The 26,768-nt window shown below is 48.3% G+C and overlaps 1 protein-coding gene across 1 annotated transcript; it reads left to right on the top strand.

Moving 5' to 3' along the window:
• Positions 1–6,995: 6,995 nt before the first annotated feature.
• Positions 6,996–26,097, top strand: LOC130110138 (tetraspanin-8-like). Its single transcript, XM_056277131.1, has 9 exons — positions 6,996–7,146; positions 10,964–11,020; positions 19,893–20,012; positions 20,284–20,358; positions 20,472–20,567; positions 23,624–23,722; positions 24,073–24,105; positions 24,190–24,273; positions 25,964–26,097. The coding sequence occupies exons 1-9, from the start codon at positions 7,087–7,089 to the stop codon at positions 26,063–26,065; spliced, it is 726 nt and encodes a 241-aa protein (XP_056133106.1). The 5' UTR covers positions 6,996–7,086; the 3' UTR covers positions 26,066–26,097.
• Positions 26,098–26,768: the final 671 nt, after the last annotated feature.

Genomic DNA, 26,768 nt, shown 5'->3' with positions numbered 1-26,768 from the left:
TGGATAATGTAACCTATATAAAACCATATACATTTTAATCCTGCATGTATGTAGTTCTCAATTTCTCATAATTCCGTTTTGTTCAACTGAAAACTAAAACATGGACATGAGGTTTTGTGCAATTTTATTCAAATTGTTGAGAGCAACCGCAGAACTTCAGTATCAAGTCTTTGATTAAGCTGGTTAACTTGTTAACATGAGGACGTAAACAGCTCAATACTGCTTCAACAGAGAACCGCTTCTGTGCAGTCTTCGGATCTGGAGCAAAAAAGCAAAAAAATAATAAAAATACAATAATTTCAGCATACCAAATGCAGCTTCAATCTACTGAGCTGAAAACCTGAAAACCTTTTTAATGGTCTATGGATATGTGAAAAAGGGTCTGTGGTCTGCTCCGGGAGAAGAAGCAACATGAAAATACTGAAGCTGTGAATAAAGACATTTCGAGTTTTAAGTCTTTCAGACATATGTCTATGGCTACTATAGGCTACTATAGGCTACTATAGGCTACTATAGGCTACTATAGGCTACTCAAGTCACTGCCAACCATGCCTTTTGACATTAGCATTAACATGACTGGTGGCAGCAGAATAAACTATTAATGAATGGCTTCAATAAATCACGCCGAACCCCAGTTTCGCAGGCCTTGTAGTGTCTCCACGTTTAACTTAGTTCTCCTGTTTGCTAGCTAATGCTAACGCTAACGGGTAGCTTGTCTGAGGGGCTAGAGGGGACTTACAACTTAGCAAGCCAGCATTATGATTTAAATCGCTTCTTAGCTTTTCCTTGACCAAGTGCCCCAAGCACCGAAGTGTTGTTGGTCGAGTGTGATACCGTGGAGACTGTCTCCGAGTAGTAGGTCCAACCCGGCATGCTTCAGGGGTTACACACATCTTACTGCTGGCCAGGTCACTGCTGTTATTCAGTGGGGACATGTGTGGTCTGCAGAGGACGACATATTGTCAGTGAGACACAGGTTACACACATCTTACTGCTGGCCAGGCCACTGCTGTTATTCAGTGTGGACATGTGTGGTCTGCAGAGGACGACATATTGTTCAGTGAGACACAGGTTACACACATCTTACTGCTGGCCAGGCCACTGCTGTTATTCAGTGGGGACATGTGTGGTCTGCAGAGGACGACATATTGTCAGTGAGACACAGGTTACACACATCTTACTGCTGGCCAGGCCACTGCTGTTATTCAGTGGGGACATGTGTGGTCTGCAGAGGACGACATATTGTTCAGTGAGACACAGGTTACACACATCTTACTGCTGGCCAGGCCACTGCTGTTATTCAGTGGGGACATGTGTGGTCTGCAGAGGACGACATATTGTTCAGTGAGACACAGGTTACACACATCTTACTGCTGGCCAGGCCACTGCTGTTATTCAGTGTGGACATGTGTGGTCTGCAGAGGACGACATATTGTCAGTGAGACACAGGTTACACACATCATACTGCTGGCCAGGTCACTGCTGTTATTCAGTGGGGACATGTGTGGTCTGCAGAGGACGACATATTGTCAGTGAGACACAGGTTACACACATCTTACTGCTGGCCAGGTCACTGCTGTTATTCAGTGGGGACATGTGTGGTCTGCAGAGGACGACATATTGTCAGTTAGACACAGGTTACACACATTTTACTGCTGGCCAGGTCACTGCTGTTATTCAGTGGGGACATGTCTGGTCTGCAGAGGACGACATATTGTTCAGTGAGACACAGGTTACACACATCTTACTGCTGGCCAGGTCACTGCTGTTATTCAGTGGGGACATGTCTGGTCTGCAGAGGACGACATATTGTCAGTGAGACACAGGTTACACACATCTTACTGCTGGCCAGGTCACTGCTGTTATTCAGTGGGGACATGTGTGGTCTGCAGAGGACGACATATTGTCAGTGAGACACAGGTTACACACATCTTACTGCTGGCCAGGTCACTGCTGTTATTCAGTGGGGACATGTGTGGTCTGCAGAGGACGACATATTGTCAGTGAGACACAGGTTACACACATTTTACTGCTGGCCAGGCCACTGCTGTTATTCAGTGGGGACATGTGTGGTCTGCAGAGGACGACATATTGTCAGTGAGACACAGGTTACACACATCTTACTGCTGGCCAGGTCACTGCTGTTATTCAGTGGGGACATGTCTGGTCTGCAGAGGACGACATATTGTTCAGTGAGACACAGGTTACACACATCTTACTGCTGGCCAGGTCACTGCTGTTATTCAGTGGGGACATGTGTGGTCTGCAGAGGACGACATATTGTCAGTGAGACACAGGTTACACACATCTTACTGCTGGCCAGGCCACTGCTGTTATTCAGTGGGGACATGTGTGGTCTGCAGAGGACGACATATTGTTCAGTGAGACACAGGTTACACACATCTTACTGCTGGCCAGGTCACTGCTGTTATTCAGTGGGGACATGTGTGGTCTGCAGAGGACGACATATTGTCAGTGAGACACAGGTTACACACATCTTACTGCTGGCCAGGTCACTGCTGTTATTCAGTGGGGACATGTGTGGTCTGCAGAGGACGACATATTGTCAGTGAGACACAGGTTACACACATCTTACTGCTGGCCAGGTCACTGCTGTTATTCAGTGGGGACATGTGTGGTCTGCAGAGGACGACATATTGTTCAGTGAGACACAGGTTACACACATCTTACTGCTGGCCAGGTCACTGCTGTTATTCAGTGGGGACATGTGTGGTCTGCAGAGGACGACATATTGTCAGTGAGACACAGGTTACACACATCTTACTGTTGGCCAGGTCACTGCTGTTATTCAGTGTGGACATGTCTGGTCTGCAGAGGACGACATATTGTCAGTGAGACACAGGTTACACACATCTTACTGCTGGCCAGGTCACTGCTGTTATTCAGTGGGGACATGTGTGGTCTGCAGAGGACGACATATTGTTCAGTGAGACACAGGTTACACACATCTTACTGCTGGCCAGGTCACTGCTGTTATTCAGTGGGGACATGTCTGGTCTGCAGAGGACGACATATTGTTCAGTGAGACACAGGTTACACACATCTTACTGCTGGCCAGGTCACTGCTGTTATTCAGTGGGGACATGTGTGGTCTGCAGAGGACGACATATTGTCAGTGAGACACAGGTTACACACATCTTACTGCTGGCCAGGTCACTGCTGTTATTCAGTGGGGACATGTGTGGTCTGCAGAGGACGACATATTGTCAGTGAGACACAGGTTACACACATCTTACTGCTGGCCAGGTCACTGCTGTTATTCAGTGGGGACATGTCTGGTCTGCAGAGGACGACATATTGTCAGTGAGACACAGGTTACACACATTTTACTGCTGGCCAGGCCACTGCTGTTATTCAGTGGGGACATGTGTGGTCTGCAGAGGACGACATATTGTTCAGTTAGACACAGGTTACACACATCTTACTGCTGGCCAGGTCACTGCTGTTATTCAGTGGGGACATGTGTGGTCTGCAGAGGACGACATATTGTTCAGTGAGACACAGGTTACACACATCTTACTGCTGGCCAGGTCACTGCTGTTATTCAGTGGGGACGTGTGGTCTGCAGAGGACGACATATTGTTCAGTGAGACACAGGTTACACACATCTTACTGCTGGCCAGGTCACTGCTGTTATTCAGTGGGGACATGTGTGGTCTGCAGAGGACGACATATTGTCAGTGAGACACAGGTTACACACATCTTACTGCTGGCCAGGTCACTGCTGTTATTCAGTGGGGACATGTGTGGTCTGCAGAGGACGACATATTGTCAGTGAGACACAGGTTACACACATCTTACTGCTGGCCAGGTCACTGCTGTTATTCAGTGTGGACATGTGTGGTCTGCAGAGGACGACATATTGTTCAGTGAGACACAGGTTACACACATCTTACTGCTGGCCAGGTCACTGCTGTTATTCAGTGGGGACATGTGTGGTCTGCAGAGGACGACATATTGTCAGTGAGACACAGGTTACACACATCTTACTGCTGGCCAGGTCACTGCTGTTATTCAGTGGGGACATGTCTGGTCTGCAGAGGACGACATATTGTTCAGTGAGACACAGGTTACACACATCTTACTGCTGGCCAGGTCACTGCTGTTATTCAGTGTGGACATGTGTGGTCTGCAGAGGACGACATATTGTCAGTGAGACACAGGTTACACACATCTTACTGCTGGCCAGGTCACTGCTGTTATTCAGTGGGGACATGTGTGGTCTGCAGAGGACGACATATTGTCAGTGAGACACAGGTTACACACATCTTACTGCTGGCCAGGTCACTGCTGTTATTCAGTGTGGACATGTGTGGTCTGCAGAGGACGACATATTGTCAGTGAGACACAGGTTACACACATCTTACTGCTGGCCAGGCCACTGCTGTTATTCAGTGTGGACATGTGTGGTCTGCAGAGGACGACATATTGTCAGTGAGACACAGGTTACACACATCTTACTGCTGGCCAGGTCACTGCTGTTATTCAGTGGGGACATGTGTGGTCTGCAGAGGACGACATATTGTCAGTGAGACACAGGTTACACACATCTTACTGCTGGCCAGGTCACTGCTGTTATTCAGTGGGGACATGTGTGGTCTGCAGAGGACGACATATTGTTCAGTGAGACACAGGTTACACACATCTTACTGCTGGCCAGGCCACTGCTGTTATTCAGTGGGGACATGTCTGGTCTGCAGAGGACGACATATTGTTCAGTGAGACACAGGTTACACACATCTTACTGCTGGCCAGGTCACTGCTGTTATTCAGTGGGGACATGTGTGGTCTGCAGAGGACGACATATTGTTCAGTGAGACACAGGTTACACACATTTTACTGCTGGCCAGGCCACTGCTGTTATTCAGTGGGGACATGTGTGGTCTGCAGAGGACGACATATTGTCAGTGAGACACAGGTTACACACATCTTACTGCTGGCCAGGTCACTGCTGTTATTCAGTGGGGACATGTGTGGTCTGCAGAGGACGACATATTGTTCAGTGAGACACAGGTTACACACATCTTACTGCTGGCCAGGCCACTGCTGTTATTCAGTGTGGACATGTGTGGTCTGCAGAGGACGACATATTGTTCAGTGAGACACAGGTTACACACATCTTACTGCTGGCCAGGTCACTGCTGTTATTCAGTGGGGACATGTGTGGTCTGCAGAGGACGACATATTGTCAGTGAGACACAGGTTACACACATCTTACTGCTGGCCAGGCCACTGCTGTTATTCAGTGGGGACATGTCTGGTCTGCAGAGGACGACATATTGTCAGTGAGACACAGGTTACACACATCTTACTGCTGGCCAGGTCACTGCTGTTATTCAGTGGGGACATGTGTGGTCTGCAGAGGACGACATATTGTTCAGTGAGACACAGGTTACACACATCTTACTGCTGGCCAGGTCACTGCTGTTATTCAGTGGGGACATGTGTGGTCTGCAGAGGACGACATATTGTCAGTGAGACACAGGTTACACACATCTTACTGTTGGCCAGGTCACTGCTGTTATTCAGTGGGGACATGTCTGGTCTGCAGAGGACGACATATTGTTCAGTGAGACACAGGTTACACACATCTCACTGCTGGCCAGGTCACTGCTGTTATTCAGTGGGGACATGTGTGGTCTGCAGAGGACGACATATTGTCAGTGAGACACAGGTTACACACATCTTACTGCTGGCCAGGTCACTGCTGTTATTCAGTGGGGACATGTGTGGTCTGCAGAGGACGACATATTGTCAGTGAGACACAGGTTACACACATCTTACTGCTGGCCAGGTCACTGCTGTTATTCAGTGGGGACATGTGTGGTCTGCAGAGGACGACATATTGTCAGTGAGACACAGGTTACACACATCTTACTGCTGGCCAGGTCACTGCTGTTATTCAGTGTGGACATGTGTGGTCTGCAGAGGACGACATATTGTCAGTGAGACACAGGTTACACACATCTTACTGCTGGCCAGGCCACTGCTGTTATTCAGTGTGGACATGTCTGGTCTGCAGAGGACGACATATTGTCAGTGAGACACAGGTTACACACATCTTACTGCTGGCCAGGCCACTGCTGTTATTCAGTGTGGACATGTGTGGTCTGCAGAGGACGACATATTGTCAGTGAGACACAGGTTACACACATCTTACTGCTGGCCAGGTCACTGCTGTTATTCAGTGTGGACATGTGTGGTCTGCAGAGGACGACATATTGTTCAGTGAGACACAGGTTACACACATCTTACTGCTGGCCAGGCCACTGCTGTTATTCAGTGTGGACATGTGTGGTCTGCAGAGGACGACATATTGTTCAGTGAGACACAGGTTACACACATCTTACTGCTGGCCAGGTCACTGCTGTTATTCAGTGGGGACATGTGTGGTCTGCAGAGGACGACATATTGTCAGTGAGACACAGGTTACACACATCTTACTGCTGGCCAGGCCACTGCTGTTATTCAGTGGGGACATGTGTGGTCTGCAGAGGACGACATATTGTCAGTGAGACACAGGTTACACACATCTTACTGCTGGCTGAAGATGTTCTGTTCGTTCAGAGATGAGTTTTCCCAGCTGGTTGAATAATTCATGTTCCCGCCCGCCGATGACCAAATCTAAAAGGGCTTAAATGTGTGACGTCCCTTAAAGGGCGGTTTGTAAAGCATGACACCTCTTTTAAACGTCCCCTCTGTTGGAGCCACGTGTGTCTCTACTCGGCCGTTGTCCCTGCTCGCCATCGTGGCCCGGCAGCGACCTCCTCCGCCTGGCGTTTCCTCTCGAGGGGCGGGGGTCCTCCACACGGCAGTTGCAGTTGGGGGTTGTCATATACGGTAATACATGTGGGCATATACCGTGGTGTTTACGGTAATCGAAGTGCTTCTGGGAGCGCTGTGTCGTTGGGGGCGAGGGAGGGGGCGAGGGGAGGGGTGGTTTAGGCTCCGCCCACTCTGGGTGTGTCGTCTGCTCTCCGCAGGTCTGCACGGCTCGGAGCCTCAGCCCGTGACCAGACTCGTCAGTTTGCTTTGCGGAGGAGAAGAACCGGAACCAGACTGAAGATGAGCAGAATCAACGGATGCCTCAAGTGTCTTTCCATCTTCTTCAACGTCGTGTTTGGGGTGAGACTTAGTTGGGGTTGTCATAACAACATTTATCATGAGTTTGTTTGTTTGTTTGTTTTTACTGGTGGGTTTGATTCCCGTGTGTGTCTGTGCATGCACACACTAATCACGGTGAGGGGTGGAGACAACTGGTTCTGTACACTTTCTTCTCATCCTGGGAGAATCTGAGGAGGAGGAGAACTTGTTGAAGTGGGACTGATGGACAGACATCAGGACAGACGTCAGGAGAGGGAAGTGGTTTAACTGAGTTTAACGGAGATTACCAGACCCACACACACACACTGCAGACCCCACACACACACTGCAGACCCACACACACACAGCAGACCCACAACAAAAGAAACCAGCAAGTCGAAAATTACACGAAACTTCCCGTGAAAAAGGCAAAATTCTCTGTTCTGCTTTTCTCTGCTGGACTGGACGCCACCTCCCGTTTAGCGCTGAACTGGGTGGGTCTGCTGTGTGGGTCTGCTGTGTGTGTGTGGGTCTGCAGTGTGGGTCTGCTGTGTGTGTGTGTGTGGGTCTGCTGTGTGGGTCTGCAGTGTGGGTCTGCTGTGTGGGTCTGCTGTGTGTGTATGGGTCTGCAGTGTGTGTGTGTGGGTCTGCTGTGTGTGTGTGGGTCTGCTGTGTGTGTGTGTGGGTCTGCTGTGTGTGTGGGTCTGCTGTGTGTGTGTGTGGGTCTGCTGTGTGTGTGTGGGTCTGCTGTGTGTGTGGGGGGGTCTGCTATGTGTGTGTGTGTGTGTGTGTGTGTGTGGGTCTGCAGTGTGGGTCTGCCGTGTGTGTTGGTCTGCTGTGTGTGTGTGGGTCTACTGTGTGTGTGTGTGTGTGTGTGTGTGGGTCTGCAGTGTGGGTCTGCTGTGTGTGTGGGTCTGCTGTGTGTGTGTGGGTCTACTGTGTGTGTGTGTGGGTCTGCAGTGTGGGTCTGCTGTGTGTGTGGGTCTGCTGTGTGTGTTGGTCTGCTGTGTGTGTGTGTGTGGGGGGGGGTGCGTGTTTGAATGGCTGCCAGATTAGATGGCAGTGCTTAGGAAACTGTGGTTTTTGAAAGTGTGTGTGTGTGTGTGGGTCTGCTGTGTGTGTGTGTGGGTCTGCTGTGTGTGTGTGTGGGTCTGCTGTGTGTGTGGGTCTGCAGTGTGTGTGTGTGGGTCTGCTGTGTGTGTGTGGGTCTGCTGTGTGTGTGTGTGTGTGTGGGTCTGCTGTGTGTGTGTGGGTCTGCAGTGTGGGTCTGCTGTGTGTGTGTGTGGGTCTGCTGTGTGTGTGTGTGGGTCTGCAGTGTGGGTCTGCTGTGTGTGTGTGTGGGTCTGCAGTGTGGGTCTGCTGTGTGTGTGTGTGGGTCTGCTGTGTGTGTGTGGGTCTGCAGTGTGGGTCTGCTGTGTGTGTGTGTGGGTCTGCAGTGTGGGTCTGCTGTGTGGGTGTGTGTGTGTGGGGGGGTGCATGTTTGAATGGCTGCCAGATTAGATGGCAGTGCTTAGGAAACTGTGGTTTTTGAAAGTGTGTGTGTGTGTGTGTGTGTGTGTGTGTGTGTGTGTGTGTGTGTGTGTGTGTGTGTGTGTGTGTGTGTGTGTGTGTGTGTGTGTGAACAAAAGGTGAGGAGCAGATCTTCATCTTCTGGTGTAATTATGAAGCATTCAAACAGTCCAGAAACGAACACACACGTGTTGCTGGCAGATGATATAATGAGACCAAGACATTCACCACCAGATCAGGGCCTTTATCATCCACAGGCCTTTTTATCTGTACAGCCCAATATCATAAATACACATGTGCCTCAGGGGGCCTAACAGCAACACAACATCCTGTCCTTAGAGCCTCACATCAGGTAAGGAACAACTCCCTAAAACCCCTTTAACAGGGAGAAAAACTAGGGAGAAACCTCAGGGAGAGCAGCAGAGGAGGAGCTCTCTCCCAAGACGGACAACGTGACATGATGTTGTGTTAACACAATTTACACAATACAACATTGAAAGAAGATAACACAATTATAATGGAATTATAAAATATATGAAGAATAGGATGAGGAGGATGCCACGCAGGGTCCAGACACCACCAGAACAGTCCAGGACCTGAGCTACGTGACCACCATCACCATGTAGACCTAACAGGACTACAGACCACACATGCACACAGGGGACACTCACACCACACCATTCACACACAAAGAGAACAGAAAGGTGAACACATCATTCAGAGAGAGACAAAAGACATGTGAGAGAAAAGACAGCACAGGTACAGTAGACTACAGGTTGTGAAGCACTCAACTTAAAGACAACTAATTGTCGGTTAAGGAAAAGATGAGTTTTAAGTTTGGATTTAAAGACTCAACAGACTCTGATGGTCTGATGGCAGCAGGCAGGTTAGTCCACAAGAACAGGGCCCGATAGGAAAAGGCCCTGCTGCCACCAGCTGACTTCTTTTTAACTTGGGGTACACACAGGAGCCCTGTGTTTTGAGAACGAAGTGCTCGAGATGGCATGTAAGGTTTAAGGAGATCAGACAGGTAGGATGGAGCAAGCCCATTTAGGATTTTATAAGTCAGCAGAAGCACCTTGTATTCTGATCTAACATGGATAGGAAGCCAATGAAGGGAGGCAAGAATTGGTGTAATATGGTCAAATGTCCTAGATTTAGTTAGGATTCTAGCAGCAGCATTCTGAACCATCTGAAGACTTTAGTACTAGAATGTGGCAGACCTGAGAACAGAACATTACAGTAATCAAGTCTGGATGAAATAAGTGCATGTATTAGAGTCTCTGCATCAGCCATGGACAGAAAAAACGAATTTTAGCTTTGTTACGTAATTGAAAAAAGGCAGTTGGTGGTTTCTTTAATGTGCTTATCAAAGGAAAGGCTGGGATCAAATGTAACACCAAGATTTTTGGCTGCCACACTTTGTGAAACCACAGAGTTGTCGATCGTTATCGTTACTTGATCAAGTTGGTGTCTGTGTCTAGCAGGGCCAATGACCAGCATCTCAGTTTTATCCGAATTTAAAAGCGGAAAGTTAAGTGACATCCAATTTTTCACAGCAGCCAAGCAGGCCTAGGCACATACAGCTGAGTATCATCTGCATAGCAATGTAAATTTATTCCATGACTGCATATAATTTGGCAAAAGAGAGAAAAGTAGAGGTTCAAGAACCAAGTCCTGAGGTATGCCATATTTAACATCACAGAATGTTGATGTAATATTATCATAGCATGTTCTTCCAGATAAGTAGGATTTAAGCCAAGAGATAGCTAAGCCAGAGACACAAAAATTACAATTTAATCTGTCTAATAGTATAAAGTGATCAATGGTGTCAAAGGCTGCTCTGAGGTCCAGTAGTAGAAGCACAGAAGTGGAATCAGAGTCCATAGCTAGTAAAAGATTATTCACCACTCCGGTCAGAGCAGTTTCAGTGGAGTGCTCTGACCGGAGTGGTGAACGATCATCTACTTGCTACTTGTAGCATTTTCATTTTTTAATTGAGCTTTAGGATAATGGGGGGACTTTTTCAATGAAAAATTTATTTTTGGAATACAAAACCAACTTAAAACTAGAAAGAAAAATGCTGGTTTTATTTGTTGAAATGGAGCAATTTACAACAATTAAATTAGCTTGTCAGAGTAGAAAAGAATAGCAGGAAGGATTTTGAGTAGAGAGATTTGTGATGTAAGGAGCTTGGGTTCCCTGTTGTGATCGCTTGTGTGAACGCCCTTGAATAAGACTTGGGTCTCATTGAGAAACAGAAAATGGGTGTGTCAGGAAAACCCTGCAAATTGCCAACTGAATTTGTTGAAGGTATTTGTAATCGTGTTTCTGTGCTGTGATTGGTCAGATTGTTGGGGTCCTGCTGATCATTGGAGCTGTGAAGGCCAGCGGGTACAGTCATGAGGTAAGACCACAAATCCTTAAAGATGGTTTGTTCTTCTTCTTTCTCTGTCATCCATCTTTCCTCCAGGAAAGGTCAGAGGTCAAACGTCAGAAGTGCTTCCATGTGTCCACTAGTGAAAAATGAAGTATGAAAGCCAAACCTAAAGACATGAGTTTCTGTTGCTTAAGAGTGATATTTCACTGAGATCTTCAGTAAAACATAAAGAATGTTAAAACACATCACCTGTTTTTCACTGGTGGAAAAAAAAGCATTTTTGTCCCCAATTGTATCCGGCCAATGACCCCACTCTTCCAAGCCGTCCCGGTCGCTGGGGAATCCCAAGGTGTTCCCAGGCCAGATTGGACATGTAGTCCCTCCAGCGAGTTCTGGGTCTACCCCGGGGTCTCCTCCCAGTTGGCCGTGCCCGGTAAACCTCCAAAGGGAGGCGCCCAGGAGGCATCCTGATCAGATGCCCGAACCACCTCAACTGGCTCCTTCTGACGCGAAGGAGCAGCGGCTCTACGCCGAGCTCCCTCCGGATGTCCGAGCTCCTCACCCTGTCTCTAAGGCTGAGCCCAGACACCCTACAGAGGAAACTCTTTTCAGCCACTTGTATCTGTGATCTCACCCTTTCGGTCACTGCCCAAAGCTCATGACCATAGCTGAGGGTTGGAACGAAGACTGACTGGTAAATTGAGAGCTTTGCCTCCTGGCTCAGCTCCCTCTTCACCACAACGGTCCGGTACAACGTCTGCATTACTGCTGATGCTGCTGTCAATCTCCTGCTCCATCCTACCCTCACTCGTGAACAAGACCCCGAGATACTTGAACTCCTTCACTTGAGGCAACAACTCATCCCCAACCCGGAGGGAGCAATCCACCATTTTCCGGTAGAGAACCATGGCCTCAGACTTGGAGGTGCTGACTCTCATCCCGGACATTTCACACTCAGCTGCAAACCGCCCCAGTGCTTGCTGGAGGTCGTGTTCTGATGAAGTCAACAAAACCACATCATCTGCGAAGAGCAGAGATGAAATTCTGAAAACGAAAAACACTCCTCACCTTGGCTGCACCTTGAGATCCTGTCCATGAATATCACAAACAGAATCGGAGACAAGGGACAACCTTGGCCGAGTCCAAAACCCACCGAAAACGTGTTTGACTTTGTGCTGAGAATGCGGACACAGCTCTCACTTTGGTTATACAAGGACTGGATGGCTTGTAGCAACTGCCCCGGTACCCCATATTCCTGCAGTACCCCCCACAGAGTGCCCCGGGGTACACGGTCATAAGCCTTCTCCAAGTCCACAAAACACATGTAGACTGGCTGGTCAAACTCCCATGCCCCCGTCAGCACTATTATTATTCCTTTTTATTATTATTTTATCATTTTTTATTGTTATTATTATTATTATTATTATTATTATTATGTAGCTATATTTTAACTGTGACTCTCCTTGTTAAACTGACATTGTTTTGTCTTCTCATGCACCATCCATCCATCCATTATCCAAACTGCTTATCCTGCTCCCAGGGTCGCGGGGGTGCTGGAGCCTGTCCCAGCAGTCATTGGGCAGCAGGTGGGGAGACACCCTGGACAGGCCCCCAGACCATAATTTCTAATAAAAAATATTAAACAAAAAAGAAAGACGCTTTTATGAATTTTAAGCTTAGAAAGACTTTATTCAGATTCAAATCAAATGTCTTTATTTCGAAAATGCAAAATAAAAGAGAAAATGAGCAAGCATAAAAACCCAACAACAAATGGTCAAAATAAAACCAGAGGAATTCAACAAGAATCCTCAACAGAGAATCCAACAAATATGACATGTGTGGAAAGGAGCAGGAGGAAGTTATTACTTATAATGTCCTGCCCCCTCTCTAATGCTCAACTAATAAACCTCAATAATTAATTTAGTTTTTCACACATCCGAGTATGTCATTCTCAATAACTATCTCACAATGACTCAATAAAAAATAAAAACAATAAAACAACAAAAAAACAAGAACAATGATTTCCAGAAACAACAATAACAGCATCCACCATGGGTGTCACGGTCATGAGAGAAGCAACACCTCCTCCTCATCCTTATACCTCTTTGAAACAATGTTTTGTACCTCTTCTTGAACTGATTTAAACTTGTACTTTTCTTGAGTTCTTTGTCCAAACCATCCCACAAACTTACCCCAAAAATTTGAAATACACATACTTTTGCGAGTGGTACGAACAGTGTTTCTTAAAATTCAATTTCCCTCTGAAATTATCCTGCCCCCCCCCCCACTCCCACCCCCATCTGAGAACAGTTGTTGTATGTTGCCAGGAAGTAGGTTATATTTTGCTTTGTACAACTTTTGTGCAGTCTTGAATCCTAGCAGGGCCACGAGCTTCATAGCCCGTGAGTTTAAAAACAGTCTGATATAGTGTGTTCCCTATATCCTACATTGTTTACTGTCCTTATTGCTCTTCTTCTGTAGTACACATAACGGTTGTGGGTTGCGTTTGTAGGTGTCCCCCATACCTCCACACCGTCGTTGAGACATGGCAGTACCAGTGATCAGTACCGAGTGTACCGTGCTGGGTGATCCAGAATGTGCCTTGCCTCTCCCACAACTCCAGTGCTCCTGGCCATGTTGTTCCCACAAATCTTATATGAGGTTTCCAGCAGATTTAGTGGCCAAGTATCACACCCAGAAATGTATTTTCATACACTCTCTCAATGTTCATATTGTTGATCATGACTTCTACTTGTGTGTCTATTTTACGATTTCCAAACCACATCAACTTGGTTTTGTTCAGATTTAATCATCATTAGTTTCTGTCAAACCACATTTTTGACTTTTTCATTTCAGCTGTGACCAACTGCAAAAGCTGCTGTAAATTCTCCCCGCAACAGAACAGGTTGTGTCATCCGCAAATAAAACCAATTCAACAGACTCGACCCCTCACACGTGTCACTGACATACAGACCCACACGTTTGGGCCGAGGGCGGTCATAAACCGGGCTTTCTTTTGGACCGCTTCACTAAACCAGTGCAGCCAGCAGAAAAACAGCCCCGCAGCTTCGAGAGCGTCCAGGAGGCGCTGGGAACGGTGAGGAGAAGAGCCAGGAGGTCTCCGGCAGGCGGCGTGTCTCAGCATCTGAGGTCAGCGGGGAGAGGGCTCCTTAGATGAGAGGCCAAAACAGCAGAAACACAACCTCCTCCCCGTTTCAGCTGCTGCAAAACGTCTGCCAGACGTGTCAGTAGGAAGCAGAGAGGTTGTGTGTCTGTAGAAGGTGGTCCGCTGCACTGCGCTTAATGGAGAGCAGATGAGGCTTCAGGGACCTCCGGCAATTTCCACTCCTCGTTACTGGGTTTTGGTGTTTCTCCAACACTGTGTGGAGGGAGACAAGGGGCAAAAAGCAAGGAGGGTAAACTAAAACCATAGAACTCAAAGACCTAAATGAAAGCTCAACATAACACAACGTGAAACAACACAACACAACATAACACACCATGACACAACACAACACAACATGAAACAGCACAACATAACACACCATGACACAACACAACACACCATGACACAACACAACACAACATGAAACAACACAACATAACATGAAACAACACAACATGACATAGCACAACACGGCACGTCACAACATAACATAAAATGGCGGCCCAGTGGCCCAGTGGTTAGCCCGGTCGCCTCACAGCAAGAAGGTCCTGGGTTCGAATCCCGGGGTTGTCCAACCTTGGGGGTCGTCCTCTGTGTGGAGTTTGCATGTTCTCCCCGTGTCTGTGGTGGGTTTCCTCCACCATCAGAAAGACATGCATGTTAGGGTCAGTACTCCTGTCTGTGCCCCTGCCTGAGGCATGGCAGGGTTGGTCCCCGGGCGCTGCACGGCTAGCTAGCTACACAGCTAGCTAGCTACACAGCTAGCATGAGTTACATGCAGAGGAAGAATTTCCCCACGGGGATCAATAAAGTATATCAATATCATGACATAACGCAATACAACATAACACTGTAGTGACCTACTTTAGGCAGGGGAGACATTCACCTTGTTGACCAGAGACTGTCCTTTTAAGATAGTGGGTTCAGGGGTTAGCAGAAAGGGATTGTGGGTAGACGTGAGGTTGAGAATTGGGTGATTGTGAGCTAGCATTTCGACCAGGCCCAAGTTTATAATTGTGCACTTTAAGTTTTGTGGAGGAAATCAACGACCCCACGGCTGTGTGCTCAAAAGGAGAAGTGGTCTCGTCTCCTTTCCGTCGTCCTCCCCATTGGTGACCCCGACGTGAGCCATGGAGACCGAAGCTACCAGTGCAGCGGCAGTGACTAACACCATCACTCTCCAACTGCCCGACTTCTGGGAACCGGCTGTGGCAGCATGGTTCGCTCACATCGAAGCCCAGTTCGCTATTAGGCACATCACCGTGGATGAGACCCAGTACTACTACTCGGAACATCCACGGCGTCACGGATACTGGGCCTGCTGCAAGCCCCGCCGCCCGTGCATAAGTACGGCAGGATTAAAAGACCCTTGCTGCAGGCTTCTGAGCCAGCAGAGGTGGAGCGGGTGGACTGGTGGTTTTCGCTGCAAGGCCTGGGAGACGGCAAGCCATCGGAGCTAATGGACAAGGTGCTGAGTATGCTGGGTTCGTGCGACCCCGCCTTCCTTTTCGGCCGGCTGTTCCTCCGTCAGCTCCCCTCGCACGTCCGTGCTGCCTTGGCCGGCTCCAAGTTGTGCACCACCAGCAACTTTCGGGAGCTGGCTGCGGAGGCTGACGGGCTTTTTCTCGCCAGCCGACAAAAGGGTGCGGCCGCTCTGCAGCCTGCCCACGCTCTTCCACCACCGCCGGTTGAGGCTGCGGGCGTCGCCGCGGCAGCAGTTTTTCATTGGCAGCAGGACTCAGGGGGACTGTGCTTCTACCATGCTGGGTTTGGAACCAAAGCCAAGCAGTGCCGTGCACCCTGCACTTTCAGCGGGGCGGGAAAAGCCAGGGCCGGCGCTCAGTAGCAGCCCTGAGCGTTGGCCAGGGAGGCAGGCTGCTGTTTATTCAGGACACCCTCTCCGGCCGGCGGTTGCTAGTTGATTCGGGCGCGCAGCGGAGCATCCTGCCTGCGACACCAGTGGACGCGATGGCCGGCTGATTCAGCCCCCCTATGGATGCTGCCAACGGCACCCCCACCAACGGCAAGAGGTATGTGGAGCTGGGTTTCGGCGGTTGGCCGTTCGGCTGGGACTTTGTGATGGCGAAGGTGTCCATTCCCCTCCTGGGCGCGGATTTCCTACACGCTTGGTGGACGTTAAAAACCCCGCTTGGTTGACGCCGTCTCCTTCTGATCCTAACCATGTACGCTGGGGGAGGCGGGTCCCATCAGCCTGTCCGATAGACCCCTTATCACATAACGTAAAAGCTGCGTTGTAAACAAGATGCGCGCGCAGAACGGGTGGCAAAACATGGCCGAGAAACAATGTGCTTACCTATGAAAGGGAAAAAAGCTTAATATGAAACGGAGAAAAGTTAGACATCTGTAAGGACCCAAGGGCCCGGTGGACTGGCTGGAGGAGAGAAACCAGGCATTTGAGGACGCTAAGGCTGCGCAGGCTGACGCCGCCTTGTTGGTGCACCCATCATCAACTGCCCCAGTAGCACTCACGATGGATGCCTCAGATTACGCCGTGGGGGCAGTGCAGGGGCAGTGGGTGGGCGGAGCCTGGCAGCCGCTCGCTTTTTTCAGCCGCCAGCGGCGCAGCAGTGAGAGGAAGTACAGCACCTTCGACCGGGAGCTTCTTGGCCTGTTTTCTCGCCATCCACCACTTCCGGTTCATGCTGAAAGTCCACCGCTTCTCTGTTTTTGTAGACCACAAGCTGCTGACGTTCGCCATGGCCAAAGCCACCGAGCCATGGTCTGGGCGCCAGACGGGGGGGCCATCCACTTGGGACTCGACTACGCTGCCATGGATGCAGACCAGGCCACTGACACGGAAGTGCAGGCCTACCGGACCGCTGACACCGGGCTGCAGTTGAAGGATGTTTTGTTTGACGACACCAGGGCCACGCTTCTCTGTGACATCGCCACGGGTCAGCCCTGGCCCATGGTGCCCACTGGCTGGCGGCGGCGGGTTTTTGACGCCATCCATGGCCTTTCACACCCAGGCGTGAAGGCATCAACGAAGTTGGTGGGGGCCAAGTTCATGTGGCACGGCCTCAGGAAGGATGTCAAGGACTGGGCAGGCACCTGCATGGTGTGTCGGCGTTCCAAGGTTCACCGCCACACCAAGGCTCCCCTCCTGGTGCCCGGAAGGCATTTCGACCATGTCAATGTGGACCTAGTGGGACTCCTTCCCTCCTCCCGTGTTTTCACCCACCTCCTCACCATGTTGGATAGGACCACCAGGTGGCTGGAGACTATTCCGCTGTCATCCACCACGATCGCCGAGGTGGCCCGGGTGTTCATCGGGTCCTGGGTGGCCCGATTTGGCACACCATCTGACCTCACTTCAGACCGGGGCCCACGGTTCACATCTGAGCTCTTGACTGCAGTCGCTGAAAGCCTAGTGGTGAAGCTGCACTGCACCACAGCGTACAACCCGCAGGGTAACAGTTTGTGTAAGCGGGTTCATTGTTCGATGAAGGCCGCTTTTTGGGCAAGCCTAATAGACAGCAGCTGGGCTGACCAGCTCCCATGGGTCATGCTTGGCACGCGGTCTGTCCCTAAGCCCTCCAATCCTCGTCGGCCGAGCTGGTTTACGGCCAGCCATTTCGGGTGCCGGGGGAATTTCTCTCGGATGGCGCGGCACCCTGGTCTGCCGCCCGCCAACGGGCTATGTTCCGAGACGGTGCCGGCGTTTTCACTCCAGTCCCAACTTCGCAGCACAGCCTCCCTCAGTCTTATGTCCCTAGGGACCTGCAGTTGGCCAGGTACAGGTACATCATCCGGCACGACGCCCACTGTACCCCCCTGTGGCCCCCCTACGACAGCCCCTACCGTGTGCTTGTGGCGGGGGCATAGAACTTTGTGGTGGACGAGGGCTGTAAGCCAGAGCAGGTTTTGGTGGACCGCCTCAAGCCGGCTCACCTGGACTAGGACAGGCCAGTTCAACTGGCCCATTCCCCCCCGGCGTGGATGCCCCCCTGCCCCTGCACCCTTCAAGAGGAGCCGTTTTGGCCGCATCATTTGTCCCCCACCACGTCGATTTTTTTCTTGTTGTCATGGTGAATTCTGGAGGGGCATGTGTAGTGACTGACTTTAGGCAGGGGAGACATTCACCATGTTGACCAGAGACTGTCCCTTTAAGACTGGGGTTGGGTTCAGGGGTTAGCAGAAGGGGATTGTGGGTAGACGTGAGGTTGAGAATTGGGTGATTGTGAGCTAGCATTTCGACCAGGCCTGAGTTTACAATTGTGAACTGTGCACTTTACGTTTTGTCGAAGAAATAAACGACCCCACGGCCTTGTGGTCAAAAGGAGAAGTGGTCTCGTCTCCTTTCCGTCATCCTCTACAACATGACATAACACAATATAACACATGACATGACATGACATAATGTAACGCGACATAATGTAACATAACAGTATAACGTAACGTAGCGTAACGTAGTTTAACATAACATGCCTTAATGTTACCTAATCTAATATACCATAACATAAACAATGACTAAATCACAAAAAGATTCGGGAAGTTTCTTTTTCAACCACAAAAGCATCAGATGGTGACTCGACCAAAGGGAACGAATTAAATTCTGTCACCAAGCGGATGTGGACCCTGGTGAATGAAACCAGGAGCAGAAGCTGTTCACTTCAGTTTTCCCTGGCACACTTAAATCCAACAAACTTGAAGGAAGCTCGTAGAAATATGTCACGTCTTCTCTGTGTGTTAGAATGGAGAATGTCTGTGTATCTAAAAATGTTATGAAAGATATTCAATTGCAAAACCAAGTCTGTACCTACATACAGTACCTACAGGAGTTAGTCTGACAAGGTCACAACTATTTAAATAAATAACTACGCCTGTCCCTGTAAGAAAGAAAAAGACAATTTTATTTGAGAAAATTAAGTTGAATATTTTTAAGCAGAACTCTGTCATATCTGTCTGATGATTAGCTCATGTTTGGCCTCAGTTCATAACAGCACAACCCAGCAGGTTATTTCCGCCCTCTGTGGGATTCGATCCCATCCGGCGCCCCAAGTCCACCACGAGGGGACATCGCTGACCGCTCGCCTGAAGAGGCCAAGCCCCTGGCGATCGGCCGGTGAATCTTTTTGTACAGTACAGTAGTCACCTTCTCCCGGAAGCGTGTCATCGCGCTTTGTTATTCCCGCGCTCCGAGGAGACCTTCTGCACGCTTCCGGACACTTCCGGATCCCACGGGTGTAACGGAGCATATTTCCGCCCTCTGCGGGATTCGATCCCAGGTTGTACTGCGCCACGCTAACCGCTCGACTGAAGGGGTCCGACCCCCTAGCGGTCGGCCAGTGAGCTGTTGGTACGTTACAATAGCGTTGTTTCAGCGTTGAACCTTGACCTCGTCACCACGGCCTTGTTATTCCTGATGTCGGAGCCGCAGGAAGTGGAGGTCATCTGAATACAGTTCTCTCTGTACGACAACGCCATGGAAGCCAAGATAAAGCAAGCCTTCATATAAAACTCATGTGGGAGGATTTAAGGGAATTGTGGAACTGCACGCCACCATGTGTTTCCCATCTGTGTGGCCGTCCACCAGATGAGTCATGGAAGAAGGATTTGTGTTGTTTTCTTTGACTGTTCTATTGTGTTAGCAAACTGAGTCAGACGGCCAGGAGCAGAAAGGGAGGAGAGAACAGCCTCGTAGGAGGAAGAGGAGCAGTGTGGTCTGGCTGTAATAACACTGGGCTGTTTGCTGTGTCTCCTGGTGCTCAGCTTGCCATTACAGGAAGTCCGGGTCTGGGTTGGTACTGGCTGTTTGCCATCGGCATCATCCTGGTCTCCTGTCTGGGTATCTTCGCCGCCTGCTCAGAGAAAGAGATTGTCCTTAAAGTGGTATGTGGACTATACGCAGATCCATACGTGTATTGATCAGAGCTGTTGTCCTTGTTCATTTGCTGCTGAAGTAGAAACCATGTGTTGATTTTTGTGTTTGCTTTGTATGTTCCATGGCAGCAGTTAACTTTGTGTCTCAGGATGAAAGAGAGGGGGGGGGGTGTATGAGTGGCATGAAGCTGGTGAGATGAGCGGTAGACAGGCAGAACAGGTAACTGCAGCGTGACTGTTTGGGTGAGTGAGACTGATATTGTTTCTTATGGTCTGGCAGTTTGCAGGTATAATGGTGGCTGGACTGCTAATCATGTTGATCTTCGGAATCATAATCGCTTCCTACAGAAATAAGGTATCCATCTATCCGTCTATCCATCCATCCATCCATCCACCTGTCTGGCTGGCTGGCTGGCTGGCTGTCATTTTATCATACTAGTTGTAATGATTTCCATGCTGTGGTTTCAGATGAAGAATGCATTTGACAGCACTTCTGCAGAGATGGTTCATGCATTCATGGCTGACGAGGGATTCAGAGAGTTCCTTGATGAATTCCAACAAAAGGTACAGCGCCCCTTCACTCTTACCCATAATGCTTCACTGTTACCAGTGACGCATCAATGTTACCCATAATACTTCAATGTGACTCATACCCCTTTACTGTTTAATGCAATCCTTTAGTACTACCCAGAATCCCACTGTTACCAATAACCCTTTACTGAAAACTCTTTGTTGTTATTATTATCACTACTATTATTATTACTATTATTAATATTACTATTATTATTATTATTATTATTATTACTATTATTATATTATGTATGTATGTAAAACTCTATCAAACCTCACACAGAACTATTAAAACTGCAAACAGCAAGCTACCAAGGAATACGTATATTAATAAGCTAAAAGCATAACTAAGTCGAAACAGCTGCGCAACAAGAAATATTTAAGGACACACTAGGTGAAGAACAGCTACAGCTAGAATAAGGTCCCACTAGTTCCCACTAGGAACCAGCAGCAGACCTATAGAGAAAATAACTAATATTCAAGCAGCTGAAATAAGACTAATAGCAACTTGTTAAGCAAGAAAGATGATACTTAATCCATTCTAGATGAACCAGCAATTCAGAAACACTCCAGAAGTTAAAATGCACACTCAGTAACTTTGGAAAGGTGAGCAAACATCATCGTCCACGGATATTCCTGCCTGATCTCGTCCGTCAACCTGTCCATCACCACTGCAAACAAGAAAGGGCTCAGAGCCGATCCTTGATGTAATCCCACCTCCACCTTGAACCCATCTGTCATTCCAACCACACACCTCACCACTGCTACACCTCCCTCATACATATCCTGCACCACCCCTACATACTTCTCTGTAACTCCTGACTTCCTCATACAATACCACACCTCCTCTCTCAGCACCCTGTCATATGCTTTCTCTAAATCTACAAAGACACAATGTAACTCCTTCTGGCCTTCTCTATACTTCTCCATCAACATTCTCAAAGCAAACATCACATCTGTGGTGCTCTTTCCTGGCATGAAACCATACTGCTGCTGCTGATCATCACCTCTCCTCCTCTTAACCTAGCTTCTATTACTCTTTCCCATATCTTCATGCTGTGGCTGATCATCACCTCTCCTCTTAACCTAGCTTCTATTACTCTTTCCCATATCTTCATGCTGTGGCTGATCATCACCTCTCCTCCTCTTAACCTAGCTTCTATTACTCTTTCCCATATCTTCATGCTGCGGCTGATCATCACCTCTCCTCCTCTTAACCCTAGCTTCTATTACTCTTTCCCATACCTTCATGCTGCTGCTGATCATCACCTCTCCTCTTAACCTAGCTTCTATTACTCTTTCCCATATCTTCATGCTGTGGCTGATCATCACCTCTCCTCCTCTTAACCTAGCTTCTATTACTCTTTCCCATATCTTCATGCTGTGGCTGATCAACTTTATACCTCTGTAGTTGCTACAGTTCTGCACATCACCCTTATTCTTGAAGATCGGTACCAGTATGCTTCTTCTCCACTCCTCAGGCATCCTCTCACTTTCCAAGATTGTGTTAAACAATCTAGTTAAAAACTCCACTGCCATCTCTCCTAAACACCTCCATGCCTCCACAGGTATGTCATCAGGACCAACTGCCTTTCCACTCTTCATCCTCTTCATAGCTGCCCTCACTTCCTCCTTGCTAATCCACCACACTTCCTGATTCACTATCCCCACACCATCCAACCTTCTCTCTCTCTCATTTTCTTCATTCATCAGCCCTTCAAAGTACTCCTTCCACCTTCTCAGCACACTCTCCTCGCTTGTCAGCACATTTCCATCTCTATCCTTGATCGCCCTAACTTGCTGCACATCCTTCCCAGCTCGGTCCCTCTGTCTAGCCAATCGGTACAAGTCCTTTTCTCCTTCCTTAGTGTCTAATCTGTCATACACCTCACCATACACCTTTTCCTTTGCCTTTGCCACCTCTCTCTTCACTTTACGCTGCATCTCCTTGTACTCCTGTCTACTTTCTTCATCTCTCTGACTATCCCACTTCTTCTTTGCCAACCTCTTCCTCTGTATACTTTGCTGTACTTCCTCGTTCCTCCACCAAGTCTCCTTGTCTTCCTTCCGCTGTCCTGATGACACACCAAGTACCTTCCTAGCTGTCTCCCTCACTATTTCTGCAGTGGTTGTCCAGCCATCTGGCAACTCTTCACTACCACCCAGTGCCTGTCTTACCTCCTGCCTGAACTCCACACAACACTCTTCCTTCTTCAACGTCCACCACTTGATCTTCGGCGCTGCCTTCACTATCTCCCTCTTCTTGGTCTCCAAAGTCATCCTACAGACCACCATCCAATGCTGCCTAGCTACGTTCTCCCCTGTCACCACCTTGCAGTCTCCAATCCCTTTCAGATCGCACCTCCTACATAAGATATAGTCCACCTGTGTGCACTTTCCTCCACTCTTGTACGTCACCCTGTGTTCCTCCCTCTTCTTGAAATATGTATTCACCACAGCCATTTCCATCCTTTTCACAAAATCCACCACCATCTGTCCTTCCACATTCCTCTCCTTGACACCATACCTACCCATCACCTCCTCATCACCTCTGTTCCCTTCACCAACATGTCCATTGAAGTCCACTCCAATCACCACTCTCTCCTCCTTTGGTACCCTCTCCACCACTTCATCCAACTCACTCCAGAATTCTTCTTTCTCTTCCATCTCACTCCCAACTTGCGGGGCATATGCGCTGACAGCATTCGTCAATACACCTTTGATTTCCAGCTTCATACTCATCATCACTCTGTCTGTCCGAATGTGTGTCACTCTGTCACCACCATTGTAGCTCTAGTTAACGGTCACGGTAATTTGCATATGAAACCGATCACTGGTTTTGGTCGTTATGCCCCTGTATTGTTTATAAGGGTGGGGGATACCTGCAGTCAATTGAGACTGAAGAGGTCCAGATGAACTAATTCAACTTTCTGGGAGTAATTTGTTATATTTTGACTACAGTAGCTACAAAGCTGTCATGTCCAGAAGAGGACTGAACTTTCATCTAGTCTGATGTAAGTAATACCAGACTTGTCCATCTCTGCTTATAGATGGAGTGCTGTGGAGTTGAGGGTGCGAAGGACTGGGAGACTGAAATCCGTCCTTCCTGTGAATGCAGCAGTTATTCAGGATGTGTAGCCAAACCTCAGGTTGGTTCACAGCACACCATGCTTCCTGTCTGTCTGTCTGTCTGTCTGTCTGTCTGTCTGTCTGTCTGTCTGTCTGTCTGTCTGTCTGTCTGTCTGTCTGTTTGCCTTTCTGTCTGTTTGTCTTTCTGAAATTTTGTTGTCTGTGTGTCTCTTGGTTTTACTTTTTCAGTGCTGTAGTGTTATGTCGGCATGTTAAAGGAAAATTCCCTTTTTTTCTACCTTGGTCTTCTTTTCATGATATTTTTCATCATTACTATTGATTATTATAGCATAATTATTCAGATGAAATGTCTCACAGCTAAAGATGCAGAGTTGTCATGGTAATGGTGTTTTCCTCTTTTCACTTTCAGGGAATGGCAGGTCCTGATAAAGTCTATAAGCAGGTAATGAATCATTCAATCAGTAAATCAATGACGGAATCACTCAGGAAGTTGTTAATTAATCCTTGTATTCTGTCTTCTCTCTAGTCCTGCAAAGATATCTTATTCTCAATCCTTGACATTGCCTTTAAAGTGGGGATGGGAATGTTCTTTGGATTCGCCATCACGGCGGTGAGTTAGACTGCATGCAGAGGGAAAACTAAAGCTGAGGACCTCCTGAAACACACTGTAGTTGACTGTAGTCACCAACATATTGTACTGACTAGTCACAACAACACTATACTGACTAGTCACATTGTACTGACTAGTCACAACACTATACTGACTGGTCACAACACTATACTAACTAGTCACAACTACACTACACTGACTAGCCACTACCACACTATACTGACTAGTCACATTGTACTGACTAGTCACAACACCATACTGACTAGTCACAGCAACACTATACTGACTAGTCACAACAACACTATACTGACTAGCCACTACCACACTATACTAATCACAACAACACTATACTGACTAGTCACAACAACACTATCCTGACTAGCCACTACCACTAGTGAATTTAGTCACAAAAAACACTATACTGACTAGTCACAACAACGCTATAGTGAATTTAGTCACAACAACACTATAGTGAATCTAGTCCGAGCATGTACTGTGGAAGATGCAGGTTTTATACCAGCCCATCACTGATTAGTTAATTAGTGATTTCAGTAATGAGTTCTTTCTAATGGGAGGCGTGTGGTGGTTCCTTTAATGTGAAGTAAAAACCTGCTGCGAGTACAGGACAAGAACCAGAGACTGATTCACAACTCAACAACCCTGTTGAAGTTTCTATTGGTGTAAATTATTAAAACCACATCAAATTAAAACCAATCATCTGCCATTTAGTGTCTTCACTCTGTCTGTGTGTCTCTTTATATCTGTGTGTGTGTGTCTGTGTGTGTCTGTTTATCTGTGTGTGTGTGTGTGTGTGTGTGTGTGTGTGTGTCTGTTTATCTGTGTGTGTGTGTGTGTGTGTGTGTGTGTGTGTGTGTGTGTCTCTCTGTGTGTGTGTCTGTGTGTGTCTGTGTGTGTGTCTGTCAGTCTGTCTGTGTTTGGTTGCTGGTGTGTCTGTCTATGCGTCTGTGTGTCCGTCTGCCTGTGTGTCTGTCTGTCTATGTGTCTCTATGTCTGTCTGTCTGTTTGTGTGTCTGTCTATCTGTGTGTGTGTGTGTGTGTTTGTCTGGGTCTGTGTGTGTCTGTGTGTTTGTCTCTGTCTGTCTCTGTCTGTCTGTCTCTCTGTCTGTGTGCTGCCTGCCTGTGTGTCTGTCTGTGTCTCACTGTCTGCCTGTCTCACTATCTGTCTGTGTGTCTGTCTGCCTGTCTCACTATCTGTCTGTGTGTCTGTCTGCCTGTCTGTCTGTTTGTGTGTCTGTCTGTCTATCTGTGTCTGTGTGTGTGTGTGTGTGTTTGTCTGGGTCTGTGTGTGTCTGTGTGTCTGTCTCTGTCTGTCTCTGTCTGTCTGTCTCTCTGTCTGTGTGCTGCCTGCCTGTGTGTCTGTCTGTGTCTCACTGTCTGCCTGTCTCACTATCTGTCTGTGTGTCTGTCTGCCTGTCTCACTATCTGTCTGTGTGTCTGTCTGCCTGTCTGTCTGTTTGTGTGTCTGTCTATCTGTGTGTGTGTGTGTGTGTGTGTTTGTCTGGGTCTGTGTGTGTCTGTGTGTCTGTCTCTGTCTGTCTCTGTCTGTCTGTCTCTCTGTCTGTGTGCTGCCTGCCTGTGTGTCTGTCTGTGTCTCACTGTCTGCCTGTCTCACTATCTGTCTGTGTGTCTGTCTGCCTGTCTCACTATCTGTCTGTCTGCCTGTCTGTAGCTCCTGGGTCTGCTGGTCTCTCTGCTGATGATCCACCAGGTGAGACGTGATGACAGCTTATCAGGAGGACAGTCCATTGCCATGAAGGGCTGTGGTTACTGAAGACCTTGTGACCTCTGCTCCCTGACCTTTAGCCCCTAACAGACCAATATGCTCTGCATTCAGGTCTACAGCTGTTCTTCCCTTTACGACTCGTGCTATCAGTATTTCTGCTTTATCAGACAGACAGACAGACAGACAGAGAGAGAGAGACAGGGAGGGAGAGAGAGACAGGGAGGGAGAGAGAGACAGGGAGGGAGAGAGAGACAGGGAGGGAGAGCGCTACGCTGCTACCTTCAACCAGGTCACAGTTTAAATGTCTTTTTTTTAATTATCAACAGTCGTATTTTTTTAAACACGTGTTGGAATTTATTTTTGTTACTTTCTGGAAGTGTTGTCGTGTTTCTCAAGTCTGTTTTGTCTTCCGTCAGAAAGACGAGAAGACATGAACGGCAGATAATTTTCATCACTTGCTTTCTGTGCGGTGTGAAATATTAGGCTGAGTTGAATGTCGTCTAAGTCTTCATCTGTTCTCCTGTCGTCTGTCAACATCTGCATGGAGGCGCTTCCTGTGCAGCTCACTGGTTCCTGTAACACACACGCACACAACAGCTTCCTGCTGTCAGAAGACACACGTTCAGCTGGAGAACACACAAACCCATCATGTCATCACGTCTGTCAGGTTTTATGCTGGACTTCCCATCAGGTTCCTCAACATGTCCATGGAGTAAGAAGGGAACGCTGTGCTGGTGTCCTGTGGGTCTGT

This window comes from Lampris incognitus, chromosome 3 (genome assembly GCF_029633865.1).
Source record: "Lampris incognitus isolate fLamInc1 chromosome 3, fLamInc1.hap2, whole genome shotgun sequence".
NCBI classification, from domain to species: Eukaryota; Metazoa; Chordata; class Actinopteri; order Lampriformes; family Lampridae; genus Lampris; species Lampris incognitus.
Note: the sequence above shows the minus strand (reverse complement) of the source record. Positions and strands in the feature narration are given on the sequence as shown.

What these genes read in the sequence shown, in the direction of transcription:
- LOC130110138 (XM_056277131.1), top strand. Translation starts at nt 7,087, where the DNA reads ATGAGCAGAATCAACGGATGCCTCAAGTGTCTTTCCATCTTCTTCAAC. An exon ending in TCGCTTCCTACAGAAATAAG is followed by an intron (nt 20,359 to 20,471) that starts GTATCCATCTAT and finishes CTGTGGTTTCAG; the next exon opens with ATGAAGAATGCATTTGACAG. An exon ending in CTGATAAAGTCTATAAGCAG is followed by an intron (nt 24,106 to 24,189) that starts GTAATGAATCAT and finishes TCTTCTCTCTAG; the next exon opens with TCCTGCAAAGATATCTTATT.